Here is a 16,809-nt window from a genome sequence, read left to right as displayed (position 1 = left end):
GACCTGCTGCAACAGGTTCCATGTCTTTCCTGTGCTGAGGGCTCCAAAGCTGGATGCAGTACTGCAGGTGGGGTCTCACCAACGCGGAGTAGAGGGGCAGAATCACCTCCCTCGACCTGCTGACCATGCTTCTTCTGATGCAGCCCAGGGTGTGGATGACCTCCTGGGCTGTGAGTGCACATTGCCAACTCCCGTCTGATTTTTCATCCACCAGTACCCCAAGTCCTTGCCAGCAGGGCTGTTCTCAATCCCTTCATCCCCCAGCCTGTATTGATATTGGGGGTTGCCCTGACCCATGTGCAGGACCCTGCACCTGCCCTTGTTGAACCTCATGAGGTTCACACAGGCCCACTTCTTGAGCCTGTCCAGGTCCCTCTGGATGGCATCCCGTGCTTCAGGAGTGTCAACCACACCAGTCAGTTTAGTGTCATCTGTAAACTTGCTGAGGGTGCACTCAATCCTACTGTCTATGTCATTGATGAAGACATTGAACATTACTGGTTACAGTATGGACTGCTGAGGGAAACCAAATGTCACCGATCTCCATCTGGACATTGAGACATTGACCACTACCCTTTGAATCCGACCATCCAACCAATTCCTCACCCACTGAACAGTCTACCCTTCAGATACATGGCTTGAATTGGTTACACCCTGTAACCATTGCCTGTTGTCCCACAACTTGTCACGGGCAAGCCTGATACCCCCTCAAGCCTAGTTTAAAGTTCTGTCAATGAGCCCTGCTAGCTCGTGAGCAAAGACCCACTTCCCCCTTTCAGAAAGATGAACCCCATCTGACACCAGCAGGCCTGGCACCATGTAGGCCACCCCGTTACGGAAAAAAACAAGATTGTGGTGGTGACACCAGCCACAGGGCCATGTATTGATAGACTGGGCTCGTCTGTTTCTTCCAATGTCACTGCCCACAACTGGGAGGAGAAAAATAACCTGTGCTCCAGACTCCCTTACCAACCATCCCAATGCCCTGAAGTCTCTTTTGATCCCTCTTGGACTAGGCATTGCAGCTTCATTGCCACCAACATGGAAGAGCAGCAGTGGTAATAGTCCAAGGACTGTACCAGGCTAGGAAATTTCCTAATGATGTCTTTAACTCAGGCCCCAGGGAGGCAGCATACTTCCCTAAGAGGAGGGTCTGCCCAGCATGTTGGACCTTCTGTTCTGCTCAGAAGGAAGTTGCCTACAGCTATAACCCATCATTTTTGCCCCATGAAGGTGGCAGCGGTAGGCCTGTCTGACCCTGGCAGCACTTCTGGTGAAGAGGGACTGTCATCCACATCATCATCCATTGACAGGCCTTCTACATCCAGAGCCTCATACCCATTGTACAGAGGCACTTGGAAAGGTGGGTTGAGCAAGGAGGGGGTTCGCTTGCTGCCCCAAGCATGGACCTGCCTCTTTTCGCTCCTGTCCTTTAAGCTACCGCGTTCAGCCTATTGGGGGGAGGATACAGGATCCCATTGATCTTGGGTTTTTCCTTACGGTTGTTACTATCTCAGGGAGGGCAGAATATGGTTCCACCAGTCTCTCTCTTTCTCAGACTCCCTGGTGCTGGAATGACATAGCTTTCTGAACTCAAAGATCTAAGAAATCCCATCATTAGTGATGAATCTGGCTTTCACCATGGCACTACAGCTTGTGGCTCCAGTAATGCTGTGAAAACAACCATTCATGGGGGTGTCTGTGAACCAGGTCACTGAACTCATCACAGTTAAAAACAGTCCTGGAACAAAAGGCATAACATGACAAATACTTGGCGTCACTAGAAGAGTAGTGTGATCAGAGTGAGGGGCAGGGGATGAGAGAGAAGGGGTGTGAGTGAATTTCTGAAACCAGTTTCTTTGCTGAAGTCTGTCTTTTCTGGAGTTATGGTTGAAATCTTTGAGGGGACTCAGGATGGTGATAAATGTCTCCTTGCAACCCAGAGGAAGGGCCTCTGATTTTGAGGGAAGGGGGTCTCACACTTTCCTGTTTCTTCCAGCCACGGTGATTCTTTGCTCATGTGCGTGCTGTTTTGAATCTCATTTTTATGGGGTGAGATGTATGCCCATGTATCTTACAAATAGCTCACAGACCTGTGGATTCTTTCATATGTGAAGTCACCCAGAAGTTAGGTGCAGTAGCTCTAATGCAGCAGCTCTGCCCTGTGGAGGAAGGTTTGGGGTGTTAAGGGAGTTAAGGTTTCCACTGCTGCAGCTGTTTCCTGTGCCATGTTACTGAGACTCTGAGCAGTTGTGTTAGGCATAGTCTGGAAAATGCCAGTGCCTGTATGAGCCTTGTCTACATTATGGTGTCCAAAGCCATAAATATGACGCTTCACTATTACACAGCTGGAAACTTTTAGAAAATTACAGAAATCATGAAACTGCTAAAAACAAGAAGCAACCCAGTGTTTTAATCTGGTCATAAGAAAGGTGCTTGCATTTTGCTTGGAAAAACTTAAGTTGTTGCTCCTGGTTGATGTGAGATGAGTGTGTCAGTAGACTGTTCAAATGCTGCAAAATGTCTTAGCACACCATATGATAGCTAGATTGCTTTGTAATTGAACTACTCATCTACTAGAGACTTCTCCCTTTGTCTAGCACTCTGCTATGAAATGTCAATTTGTAGCTTATCTAACTCCAGTCTCATAAGATGAAATACTGTGTGTTGTTTCTGCACTCAGAAGCAACCATTTTGGTTATTGGATAAAAAATTGTTGTTTTTTTAATTATTCAAGTAAGAGTAAGTGATGCTTTTATTTCAGGTTTCTTAGGCTACTTTTTATTTGACTATGTGTAATACATCCACGTCCATAGCTATATATTTAATGTAGGTAAAAAAAAAGATACTTTTCTTCATTTGAAGATACTTGATTTGGTGGAGAAAGAGCTGTGTACTATATAACGTTGATTGTGTGCTTTTTGCGCTTTTACCTTGTTTCACAGCAACCTAAATCCTGCTCCTGTTGAAGTTGCTGGGAAGAGAATTTTAACATCATCCTGTTATTTGGTCACTGTGCTAAAAACGCAAGGGGTTAGAGCTATATAAAACTGTAAATGCATTTAGGTAGATAAGCAGTCACATCAGGAATTGCAAATGCAGAAGCAATGAAGTCAAGTTAGTACAAAGTTTATTATTCAAGTTCCTTCTTGAACAAACGTGCTGTCAGTGTTTAAATGAATAAAATATTTAAAATAAATAGAGGTTCAAATGGTAAGTTTAAATATCATACTGTGGTACTTTCACCTTGTCCAAAATAATTGTAAAAGTTCCCAGCTTCAGGAATTGTGGGGATGGGGGAAAGTAAAAACAGTGAAAATAATTGCCCATGTTCTGAATACTAGTCTTGTTTTCAGTGGTGTTTGTAGTATTTTTCCTAGATGGGAGCCACAGGTGCAAGGAAATGACTTCAGATGTGAAACATTAATCAGTTTTCCTTTTTCCTTCATTTTGATTGCATGCTCAGAACGTTTTTAATAGTAGTTTTTGTTTATTTTAGTTGAGTTAGCAGCAGAAGAGTAAAGCAAGTCTGGAATCCTTGAGAAGGATTTAAAAAAAATCTTCCATTTTTCTTTCTGTGAGAGAATTCACTTACTAACTGCTTTGAATGAACTTTTTAAATAATGAGTGGAGTGTTCCTGACTATAAATAAATAGAAAGGAGTGCAAGTTGCTGATATTCCTAACACAGTTAAAGCTGTTGTTCAGTTTGACATTGAAATAAGAACACCTGGGGAATTGAATTGTTTGCAGACTTTAATTTTCATGTAGTTCTGTCTGCTGTAATAATAACCCAAGGTCTGTAGTGTTCATTCATCTGATAGGGTTATAATTTGCTATAGTAAAATGACAGTTAAGAAGGCAGCAATTCAAAAAAAATCATAATTTGTGCTCTTCTTAAAAGTTTTACGGGCAGATGTATGGATCCAAGCCCACCGTGTATGCACCTATATCAACATGTTCCTGCACGCTGATTTGCATGGGCACATACCATTATCATCATTTTATAAAATTGGTATCTGGACACACAAATCGCCATCAACTATTTATTAGACTGTAGAACTCTTGTAACTAGAGTTGGAAGTCTAAGCATGCAGTGTGCATGTATTTTGATGTTTCAACATCTAGAATATTTTCTTCAGGTAACAGTCTAAGGAAAAATATGTCTCTGCAGTTTGGCACGGTGGGGACTCTGGCGCTGTCCCATCCCCAGCAGCCTCTAGGACGGGGTCTTCGCTTTCTACAGTCTCATGTGCTCGGAAACCAAAAACAGATGGGTCAGGTTTACTCAGATTGAGTTTGTTTCCTGTTCCGATACTTGCATGAATGAACATATTCCTACTTCTTTTTTAGCTGTCCACCATGCAGCCATGCAGCAGTATGCATTGTGAGACAACCTTTAATTACCACATGATCACAGTCCTTTTGTATTTTTTTTCCAAAGACTTTTGCCTCATTTATGTGGAATAGGTGTTGCTCTCATGAAGCAGCTGCTTGGTATTTTGTTCTCTGTTCATTGTTCATATGCACTTTGTTTACCCTGCAGTATGCTTTTCTTTCTGTTCAGCTTTTTAAGTTTAAGACAGTAAAAAACACTGCTTCACTAGGTCAGACATTTTAACATGAGACTGTGTTTAAAATGCTGATGTATGTGACAATTGACTAATGTATGAATCAGTTAGTTAACTTGCACATTTTGCCAACCCATTGTGTTCATATATAAAAATCTGACTAGCTTTAGGCCATATCTCTATTTCAGTACAAGTATCTTGAAAGCAAGAATGTATGAAATATTGTGCTTGAAGTATAAGTAAGACTAGGTTAGTAGAAGTCATTAACGTGGTATAAGGCAAAGGGTTTTTTTGTTGAGAAATCTTTTTATTTCTTTTTTCTGATATACCCTTTTCATAATTATTTAACATAAACTATGTATTTTAAAGGACAGAGAGATCAGAATTCAGTAGAGATAGAAATGGAATGGGAGAAGAAAGCAGAGAGTAGTGAAGCTAAGAGGAGCCCAGATGTTTTATACTTATGTATAATACAGAGGAGTGATTAAAATGTCAGTTATGTGTCACACAGTTTTAATGTCCAACGCTATAGTTGTATAAAAAAAAACAAGTATCTTTTTGGTATCATTTATCTCAAGTATAAAGATCTTAAAAGAAGCAGTAAGTTTTACACCTATAATTATCTTCTATCAGTGAAGTGACCCATATATCTGAAAGTGTCTTGCACCTTTCAGATCACGTACACAAACCTTTCCCATAGCTGCTGAGCTTACTGTCTTGAGCCTCAGTCTTCAGCTGTGGAGTATCTTTTTTAATTTCCCCTTCTGTTACAGTAGCTTCTCACTCCTCTGCTGACCTTAAGTTTTTGTATTTGCTTAGCTTCCATTTAGCATCTTTCAATCTTAAAATGACATGGTAGCTTGTTACATGGTATCATTTGATAGGAAAAAAGGTAAGTTCTTTAATTCTGACCAGGGAGCACTCCCAAAGCCTGTGGGTTTTATTAATACTGAATCACAGCTTCAGCTTTTGTTTCATTTAGGGAGATGTGTTTTAAAAAATTAGTCAAATGCATCTTACGTGATTTTCTGCTGGATGGTCTTAAAGAGAAGTCCAAAGAACAATTGAGGCTCCATGTAGAACCATTGATACATAACAAATCTAGTTCCTCATCTTTTTCCTAGGTATATGTGTGTGTTCTGCCATGTTTATACATGTAAAATGGAACGAATCTGTGTTTAATTCAAATTTTTAGGTGATGGTATATTTAGTATTTTTAGTGACAGTGAGAATTTGTGTAAGTTCTGAAGAAACTAAAACATTTCAAGTGAGTTTGAGACAACATGGGCTCTGGTGTCAAAGCGTGAGGAGAAGGCATGTTCAAGCTGCATGCCTTCAATTCCCTGCCTGGGCTCTAGTTTGAACCTTCCCATCAATCAGGTAAGGAGGAATGCCAACACCTTGTTCAGTGAATTAAGTGACAGTCAACATACTTTTCCCAACTTATCTGGTCCCTGAATGGACTTACGTGCTCTGAGGTGTTACGACATGTAAGAAAACGTTTTTTTGTGAAAGACCTGGGGCCCTGACAGTAACTATTTGCTAATATAGCTGTGGTGATTTAAGACTTGCTTCCCTTAGTTATTCACACTGTACCTAAGAGGACAAATTCAGTCTTGTTAGTATGGACAGTTTACTAAGATTGGTGTATGTAAAAGCACTGGACTGTGAATTTGGGCAGTTCAGGCTTCGGCTGCTGTGCTACGCAGGGACAATAACCCCAGTCAGAGAAATGCCAGGGAAAAGCCATCTGGGGAACTGATACCACCTAAAATATCCACAAGAAGATTTACCAGAAATCCTTGTCACATCCTCCTATGTGCTATGTTTTCTTGTTTGCCACAATAGTTGGTCTTTTTTCTGTAGGGAATTGCTAGTGATCTGAATGCATTTCATTGGCACAGGGTAAATGGGCAACAAATTCTGCTTTTGACTGAAGCTAGTCAGTGGCACCATCACCTGGGGCTTAAACTGTTAAGCTGTCTGACGAGTGCTTGCTACCTGATAAAAGAACATATAGTTGGGGAATCTTGCTTACTCTTGGTAGGAAGTTCTCTTCTTTGGAGGGACATTCTGGGCTTGTTACCAAAACCCCAAGAGAAGGATTTCAACATGTTGCTGATTTTGTTAAATTAAAGCCAGGAAGATGAATGGGGAGGGAATTCCAAATAAACAGGATCTTAGGATGGGTGCTCATTATTTATTTTACCACCCAAAAGGGACAAAGTTTACCATTTAGTTATGTCATTTACAAACTGCATAATTGTTAGGGATAGTTAGACTTTGAGTGGGTAGTTTCTGTAAGGAACTGGATGTAAGTGCATTTGGAATTTATTTGTTGTCAACTGAATGTCCTTTTAGGTGTATCACTTTTAGTCACAAAATCTCCATTGCTCTTAACTGAAAGTATCTGTTGGTCATAGAGTACTTGAAATATCTAGATTTGAATTTTTCATAAAAAGGATATAACTTGTCTTTTAATAATCAGTGTTCTTTATTTAATATCAACATGTGTGATCAGAGAGAGGTACCTGTCTTATGTCCCAAAACAGTTTGAGTAGAAACACGCTGGTCATTGTTCAAGACAAAATTGGAGTAATAGCATAGCATCTTTAGTCATGAAATAAAAACCCAGATCTATCTAGTTACTGCTTCAAGTAGCCTTCATTCCTAGGGTTTTCAAAATTGCTTCTCTCAGCCTACTTTGCAGATGTTGGATCTCCACTCTTTGCCTGTGACTCAGACAGGCTACATGCATTAACAGTGCGAAGAAAACTTCTCCTTGATCTCAATTCACAGTCTGTATCCAGATTTGATCTGCTCAGCAGCAGCCCAGAGTTGCAGTTGTGATTAAAATTGTTGGCTTCAGTCTGGACTATGGTGAGATCAGACAAGAGTCTTTAGGGAATTTAATTATGAGGGTCTAGCAAATCCTTAGCAAACGTGTGTGAACTCATTTTTCAAAGGCTTTTTTCAGTTTGGCCAAACGTCAATAAAATTCCACAAACTGCAGAATAACAGTTTCTTTATATAGGGAAAAGTTGTTTTCTAGCCTCTGGCTTTCCAGCCAGGGGAGAACAACAGCAGTATGTAGGGAAGTGAGATTATTTAATTATTTGAATATAAGCCAGTTCGTTAATAATGCAGCACTGTGGTGGCATGTGATTTCTAACTCATATTTTCTTTCTGGCTTCATTGAATTACTTGCAGCAAAGACAAAAAACAAACTATAATTTGTTTTATCATCTGACTCAGGATTTATTTATGATTACCCTGGTCAGCCACAAGTCTATGCTTCAAAGTGTGAGGTCATTAGAACCTCTTTAAAAAATGATGTTGAAGCTTAAAAAAACCCACATTACCCCCTAACTTTTCTCTTGGACACTTCTAAACCATTTCATCTCAGGAGGAATTAAAAAATAGCCTGAGGAAAAAATTTCACTCCAGATGGTTAAAGTCTGGCAAAATTATAAGGAACTGAAAAGTTAGACCGATAATGGGATGTGTCATACAGACTTGATAATAGGCAAATGTTAAAAAACATGTAAATATGAGGTAAGTGGTAATTTGTTTTCCTACTTTGTTTTGGAGCATCAAAATAGAAGCAGTTAAAATAAGATATAATAGATTAATCATAATTTTAAGATAGTGTGTAGAACGATGGTTACTGCCTTATTCCTAATAGATATTTGGAAAAATGAAGACAGCTTTAATCACAAAGGAGATGTTTAATTTCATAGTGTAATATACAGAATATGAAAACACTTCTAATACCAGAGGTATTAATACCAGAGGTACCACTTCAGTCTGCCATCCCTGTGGACGTAGGGGATGGAGTGCCATGTGATAGCAAAGACACAAGTGATATTGATGGGCTAGAAATCATGGAAGCACCTGGGAATGGTCAGGTAGGAATTAGGGCTTCCCCCACAAAAAGGTGGCATGATCAATAGCACAACTGAAGTGCATCTACACCACTGCACGCAGCATGAGCAACAAACGGGAGGAGCTGGAAGCCATTGTGCAGCAAAACTATTATATAGTTGCCATCATAGAGACGTGGTGGGATGATACGCACAACTGGAGTGCTGCATTGGATGGCTGTAAACTCTAGAGAAGCGATAGGCAAGGAAGGAGAGGTGATGGAGTGGCCCTGTATGTTAGGGAGTGTTTTGATTGTCTTCAGGTTAATGATGGTGATGACAGGGTTGAGTGTTTATGGGTAAGAATCAGGGGGAAGGCCAACAACTCTGTTATAGACCACCCAACCAGGATCAAGAGGCAGACAAAATATTCTATAAGCAGCTGGGAGAAGTCTCACAGTCACTACCACTTGTTCTCGTCGGGGACTTCAACTTACCAGATGTCTGCTGGAAATACAATACAACAGAGATGAAACAGTCTAGGAGGTTCCTGGACTATGTGGAAGATAACTTCATGACACAGCACGTGAGTGAGCCAACTAGGGAAGGCGCCCTGCGAGACCTGTTGCTCATGAACAGAGAAGGGAGTGATGTGAAGGTTGGAGGCTATCTTGGGCATAGTGATCATGAAATGATAAAGTTTTCAATTCTTGGAGAAGTGAGGAGGGGGGTAGTAGAACGGCCACCTTGGAATTCCAGAGGGCAGACTTTTACCTGTTTAGGAGACTGGCTGACAGAGTCCCTTGGGAGGCAGTCTTGAAGGGGAAAAGGGTCCTTTCTTTGGACATTCTTCAAGAAGGAGATCTTTAAGGCACAGGAGCTGGCCATCCACATTTGCCATAAGACAAGCTGGCAGGGAGTAAGACCAGCCTGGCTAAACTGAAAGCTTTGGCTGAAACTCAGGAAGAACAGGAAAGTTTATAGCCTGTGGAAGAAGGGGCAGGCCACTCAGGAAGTCTACAAAGATTTTGTGAGGCTATGCAGGGAAAAAATTAGAAGGGCCAAAGCCCAACTAGAACTTAATCTGGCTACTGCCCTAAAAGACAATAACAAATGTTTCTTTAAATACATTAACAACAAAAGGAGGACTGAGAATCTCCATCCTTTATTGAATGCGGGGGGAAACATAGTAACCAAGGATGAGGAAAAGGCTGAGGTACTTAATGTCTTCTTTGCCTCAGTCTTTAATAGTAAGACCAGTTGTTTGCTGAGTACCCAGGCCCCTGAGCTGGATGACAGGGATGGGGAGCAGCATGAACCTCCCATAATCCAAGAGGAAATGGTTAGCGAACTGCTACACCACTTAGATGCACACAAGTCTGTGGAGCCAGATGGGATTCACCCAAGTGTACTGAGAAAGTTGGCAGAAGTGCTCACCAAGCCACTTTCCGTGATTTATCAGCAGCCCTGGCTAACTGGGGAGGTTCCAGCTGACTGGAAGCTCGCAAATGTGACACCCATCTACCAGGGCCAGAAGGAGAATCTGGGGAACCACAGGCCTGTCAGTCTGACCTTAGGGATGGGGAAGGTCATGGAGCAGATCATCTTGAGCGCCATCACGTGGCATGTACAGCACAACCAGGTGATCAGGCCCAGTCAGCATGGATTTATGAAAGGCAGGTCCTGCTTAACTAACCTGATCTCCTTCTATGACAAGGTGACCTGCTTAGTTGATTAGAGAAAGTGATCGCAAGTGATGTTCCCCAGGGTTCGGTATTGGGGCCTGTTCTTTTTAATGTCTTTATCAACAATCTGGATGAGGAGATTGAGTGCACCCTCAGTAAGTTTTCAGAGGACACCAAGTTGGGTGGGAGTGTTGATCTGCTTGAGGGTAGGAAAGCTCTACAGAGGGATCAGGACAGGCTGGATCAGTGGGCCGAGGCCAATGCTATGAGCTTCAACAAGGCCAAGTACCGGGTCCTGCACTTGGGTCACAACAGCCCCATGCAATGCTACAGGCTTGGAGAAGAGTGGCTGGAAAACTCCCTGGTGGAAAGGGACTTGGGTGTGTTAGTTGACATCTGACTCAATATGAGCCAGTAGTGTGCCCAGGTAGCCAAGAAAGCCAATGGCATCCTGGCTTGTATCGGGAATAGTGTGGCCAGCAGGACTAGGGAAATGAGCATCCCCCTGTACTTGGCACTGGTGTGGCCACACCTCAAATACTGTGATCGATTTTGGGTCCCTCACTATAAGAAAGACATTGAGGTGCTGGAGCATGTTCAGAGTAGGGCAATGAAGCTGGTGAGGGGTCTTGAGCATAAGTCTTATGAGGAACTGCTGAGAGAACTGGGGTTGTTTAGCCTGGAGAAAAGGCAGCTGAGGGGAGACCTTATGGCTCTCTAGAACTACCTGAAAGGAGGTTGTAGCGACATGGGGGTTGGTTTCTTCTCCCAAGTTACAAGTGATAGGACAAGAGGAAAGAGCCTCAAGTTGCACTGGAGGTTTAGATTGGGTATTAGGAAAAATTTCTTCACTGAAAATGTTGTCAAGCATTGGAACAGGCTGTCCAGGGAAGTGGTGAAATCACCATCCCTGGAGGTATTTAAAAGATGTGTAGATGTGGTGCTGAGGGACATGGTTTAGTGGTAACTTGGCAGTGCTAGGTTAATGGTTGAACTTGGATGATCTTAAAGGTCTCTTCCAACCAAAACGATTCTATGATTCCATGATTCTAGGTATCTTCAAGTGTAGTGTGGGATTGATTATAAAAAGGTGATGCAATCCAATCAGGAAATCTACCTGCATTAATGTATACAGAGATGCTGAAAATCATGTCAAGGGTGACCACTTCAGTATTACTTTTCACACACTTTAATGATGATCTTTTCATATTCTTTATTTCCGTATAAGCTTACTCTGTACCTCCAGCAAAGCTTCCACAAGTGTAAGGAGACTAGTTCTTTGTTTACGTATAGAATAATGGTACAGAACTGCAAGTAGTAGTATGGAATAAAGGGATTTCACACTTCATCATCATGTCGGCAATACACTGTAGTCAGGACAGAACAACTCCTGGCACAGTTAATGGTGGCATCCTTGCCACAGCAACATTGAGCCCAGCACAGTGTAATTTACCTTTTGTTGTAAGCAAATTTTGCAGCCACTGCAACATAGCCTGAATCTCACTTATAATCTAAAGGAGGAAGGCTTAACTGTGTTGCCAGTAGTTTCAGTTGTGGAATCTCTCTTTCTTTGATTCCCTGACAATGCCATAATCAGACAGGGAAACAGCATCTTTTGTTGAATGCCATGGCAGAGTCCCTAAGTAAAAGTTTTTCTGCATTTTAGGAAATATTCTTCAAGACCTTAGAGAGCAAGTACTTGCAATCAGAAATCAGCCTGCACTCATAGATTGTAGTGAGGAATATCATTAGCCTATGAAACTTGTCTCCACAAAGATTATTATTAATAAAGTGGATGTATTGCTTTATGAAATAGCACAAAAATGAATAATTCATATTAATAAATCCTCTTCTTATGAGATTCTTCAGAGGAGTGCATTGTGTCCAAGTGATTGTCATTAAAATTAGGTCATGCATAGCATCAGATGCCAAAGAACATTTGAGTGATGGCAGGTGTAACTTTCAAAAGAGGGCTAATCATACTGTTATAAGGGAGGAGGATAGTAACGTTCCATTGGTATTGCACCTTCTTTGTAAATCCATGAAAGAAATTCTAGCTACCTTTTCTTTGAAGAATTTACTCCTTAGTTGGAGTGGTTGGCAGCAACATTGTCTATTTTGCCATGTAATGAGGAGTAGGTGTGATCTTCCAATCAGGTATGTGCATAAAGGGAAAAAAAAAAAAAAGCCTTACCTGGTTATATAATTAAAGACAGCACGATAACATAAGCACAGTGGAGAAAGCATAAACACCCTTAATTATGGTGTTTCTTAACCTTTGACTATGTGAATCTGCAGCCTTTAACAGTTTTAAATATAGTCTGTGTGTAAACTATAGACTAAATAAAAGTGGGAATGTGGAATTGTGTTAAAATAGTCGTCAGGCTTTTCAAGCTCATTTTCTTTCAATATTGTCACTTTTTGCTTGAGTGGGTTGGAAAACTGACAAACATAATGTATGTTGTATAAATAACTGAGCAGTAATCACCATAGTGGATATATAAACTTCTTTCTTTTCATTCTGTTATCTGCAGTCTTTAAGAATCCATTGCTCACTAGGAATGCAGACATAGAGTTACGTCTTCATAAACATACTAACTGTGGTGCTTTGTTCATTTTCCAGGATTTTCTTTGCATGCTGTTGGAAGACAACCCTGAACAAAAAGAGTAAGTGAGAACCAGGCTAAAAAAGTGAAAGAAAGTATAAATCATATTTTAATGTCAGCTGTGCTAGCCAGAAATAGTAGGATTTCATTTAGTATTTTTCTGCTTGTTTTTTTCAAGTGTGCGTGTGTATCTTTCTCTGAAAATTCCCATACATATATACACCAAATATATAAGACATGCTGTGTTATTGCAATCCCATGCTCCCCCCAAGCAGCACCTTTAACGTGCACGTTAGGGTGATCAGTGAGGTCCTGTGTTCACTGTGTGATCTGAAGTGCCAGGCACAGCTGCCTACTCAAATTAATCTGTCATCCTTCTGCCAGCTGCTTTTGGCACATGGCACCCTACAGCAAGGAGGCCAGAGCTTTGCCATGGATCTGGGAAACCAGAGAAGATGGATTTTTCTCAAGCAGCAGTCTGGTACCATCCCCTTCCTGTCATACAGTATGTCAAACAGGGAAGGATGGAAAACACTAATGGAAATCCAGCACTAATTGCCTGACATGTCCTTCAAAATACTCCTACATGTGACTGTGACTGGCTGACGATGATACAGCTAGTCTTTAGCAGAGCTTTGAATCCACTCCTGCTTATCTGTTGGTTTGTTCTGTGCTACTACAGACTCTGCTACAAATACACGTTCTTTTGCAGTGGAGCTTTACCTGCTATAGTTTTTAAAAATAGCATATTCACTTGAAAAATGCAATTGTGAGGAGCAGGATTCCAAAAGTCTTCATAAATCTGGGTGACTAGTTTGGAAAAAAAAGGAGAGAATATATTAATAGAAATCAAATGTATTGAGTTTTTTAGTGAAACACTTCTGTTCTTAGGGGGTGAAGGACAGAGAAACTAGTTATCATTGAGATAATGTGTTTTGTGGCATCATGAGTTTAGTTTGGGTGGTGTTACATTTTCCAATGATGTACCGTTGGATGATTTTTTGTTTATGTCATTGGATGTGGGTTTCCCGCCCAAATACGATTAGGAATATTAAATGGAATATATGAGAAGGTGGATTATTTAATGGCCTGATTATACATTGATTTGTTAATAAAATCTCTTTTTTCTTTCCTTTTTTCACTTATGTTTCTCTAAAGTCCAAACCCAGTGCAAAATTTTACTTGAATAAGCATCTGATTTTGCACCTAGAAACATGCCAAAATATTTAAACTTTCAGTGAGACTAACGTAAAAGAAGTATGTCTCCTTTTGCATTGCATCACACTCCAGAATATATGAACAAAATTTCAAATCTATGGTAATTCATTTTGCAATCACACATATAGCATATCTGAATCTGTCTACTGCCAAAATTACCTTGGGTGCAGATATCAACAGCAATGCCAAGAATAATATAACATCTGGATATACAGAAGCCCTTTATTTCTTACCTGCTACAAAGATGTTTTTTCATTCTTGAATGTATTCTGTTGCTAGTACACAAAAAGTAGTCTGAGGTAAAAGCAAAGGGAGGAAAGATAAAAACGAAATAATTTTAGAGATCATCTGATGAGTGCTTTTTCGCACAAAGTTTCAGTTGCAGCAATGAAATGCATTTCAAGATTAGAGCAACAAAATTTGTAGCACACAAATCCTCCCAGAATTGTGCAGTTCTCCCAAGTAAAATTTTAATGTTTAAACTAAATGCTTCTTACTTGAACAATATTAATCACTTGTAGAAATTAGTATTAGAGAATCAAGCCAAATCCTTCCCTCAGGTGTGGCAACAGAGGCAAACCAGTGTAGCTAGGAGTAAAATTTGGCTTATGGGAGACTTCTGTAACGAGAACAGGATTGACATTGGCAGAAGGCAATCATACAACAGTGTGGAAATTTTCTATAATTATTACACTGGTGTAATGCAACATTAGTTTTCTGCTGTTGGATACAACAGACTATCTAAAAGATTCTCACTCTTGCAGTACTTAATTCCTTTAGTTTTTAGTTACAGGAGATTTTTTAGTACATTCCCAGCGACGAGCAGCTCCAAGATACAGACACAACTTCTTAAGTGCCATTCATTCATTTTTGCTGCCTTCTCTACTCAGAGGAGGAGAATTATATGCCTAGCTTACCGGGCTACCTCACTTCCTCCTCTGACTCAATGTTAATGGCAGAGTAGCTGTAGGAATCCCTTCTTGAAGGCAGGACCCTCCTGTTTCTGGGCTGTGGCTGAATACTGCTATCAGACAGGCCTGGCACTACCTGCTGGTCCTTTAGAATTTCCTAACTTGCCCTTAAGGCAGATTGTTTCGCTGTGTGAAGGGCTGATGGCAAGAAGGACGAACAAGTATCTGTCATTATCCTTCTCTGTTTTCAAAGCCTTTTAAAATATAGCATGTACTGGCTATAGCCTCACATTATCTTGGCCTTTCTGTAGAAAATCTACAATACAGTCCACCTGTAACTGAGGCATCTTATTTCCTCATATATAATTTGAAATGTCAGTACATTAAAAAAAAAAATGCCAAATGCAACAAAAACAACAGCAACAAACACTCTTATGTGTCTGTAGATCACTGTGCACTAGATTTGAGAAAACTCCCAGTGGCTCTGCTCTCCCCAAGGCTTACACCCATCATCTTTGCTGTAAATTGATCCTGTCCACATCTGCCCAACATGTGAACCGTGCAAAGGCTCAGTGTTTTTAGGGCCCTGTAACAGGGGGTGAGTTTCACCAGCCTCTGGCGCCTCAGCTGCTTGTGCTTTTTATGACTGCAGATTTTTTTTAAGCAGGTCAGTTCTGTTCTTTGGGGTCTTCTGGTGGTATTTTTTTATTTAATTTCATTCAATAAAATAAATAAGTGTACTAATAAAGCTACGATTTTAATAATACACGATAGACAAAGGAAGGCTTGTGTTATAGCTCTGCTATTTGTACTGTTAATAACTGAGGCTTACTAACCACATTCCTTGGATGTCTTCAGAAATTGTCAGTTAAGTACTAAATCAATGTTTAAATAATGCTGTAATTTCAAACTACTCAGCTATACAGGTATAGGTCTCTGTTTCATACTTGCTTTCTTTGTTACTCACATTGTCATGAATGTGGTGATTTTGATTGAGACAAACAGCTGGTAGGCACCCAACTCCCAAAACAAATAATTGGGAAAGATTTTTTCCAGTTTTTTTGATTCATCTGGTTTTTTTTGGTAAGCCAAAATATATACACTGGACAAAAAACAAAGGAAATCTTACCTGCAGGAAGCTATGGCTAGTTGACAAGATCACTAATCAGTCAGTAGTCTTTGATTTGCTCTAACTATGCCTCCATATTTAACTGGAATGGCTTGCTTTGAAAATGATTGATGTGTATGAGTGTATATATCCAGATGAAGCAAATATGCATGTTGTATTTTCAGTTGGATGTGGCAGACTTTTTATCTTCTTTTACAAAAAAAAAAAAAGTTGCACACTTTCATGTGCACTGTTTATTTGCTGTAACATCTCATTCTAAAAGTGGTTTATCCTCCTTGACTGAGGAATTAAGTGGGTTTATGTTAAAGTTTGTAGAGTGCCTTCAGGCCTTATGCAATGAAAACTTGATATATAGGCATCTTTTATAATGCTAATTTTCAAATTATTGTTAACGTTAGTATTTTACAGAGCTTGTTCTTAAGAATTGAATCTGGCCACGAACAGTATGTATACCTGTTAGGAGATCATTCCTAGGCTTAGGATCTATCTTATCATCTAAAAAAATAGACAGGGGATGAGATAATGGATGTACTAGAATTCTCATTTTACAGCAGGGAACTGTAGTACAAAGCAACTGAAGAACCTGCCCAGCCTTGTAAGAGCTGTTATGGTGCTAATCAATTGAACCCATATCCCACAGTCCAATACAGTACCTTAATCAGAACGTCATTGAGGAAATCACACACATAAAACAGATTTAAGTCCTTACAGATGCTTAACTGCAACATAAGCAGGTGGTAAGTGCCCTTTCTGAATATGGATGCTTTACTGAACTGCAGCCTCTATAAATAGCAGGCCCTGTGTCCTTTCTGTAGGACATTTGTTTT

General features: G+C 40.4%; 1 protein-coding gene across 1 annotated transcript in view; it reads left to right on the top strand.

Moving 5' to 3' along the window:
• The window catches only part of LOC104287168 (chromosome unknown open reading frame, human C9orf3), a 221,923-nt gene that overhangs the window by 108,236 nt on the left and 96,878 nt on the right, over positions 1-16,809 (top strand). Inside the window, 1 exon segment of the mRNA XM_009885835.1 lies at positions 12,742-12,785. Within this exon segment, the coding sequence (XP_009884137.1) occupies positions 12,742-12,785 (44 nt within the window).

This window comes from Charadrius vociferus, unplaced genomic scaffold, assembly GCF_000708025.1.
Source record: "Charadrius vociferus isolate BGI_N301 unplaced genomic scaffold, ASM70802v2 scaffold235, whole genome shotgun sequence".
NCBI classification, from domain to species: Eukaryota; Metazoa; Chordata; class Aves; order Charadriiformes; family Charadriidae; genus Charadrius; species Charadrius vociferus.
Note: the sequence above shows the minus strand (reverse complement) of the source record. Positions and strands in the feature narration are given on the sequence as shown.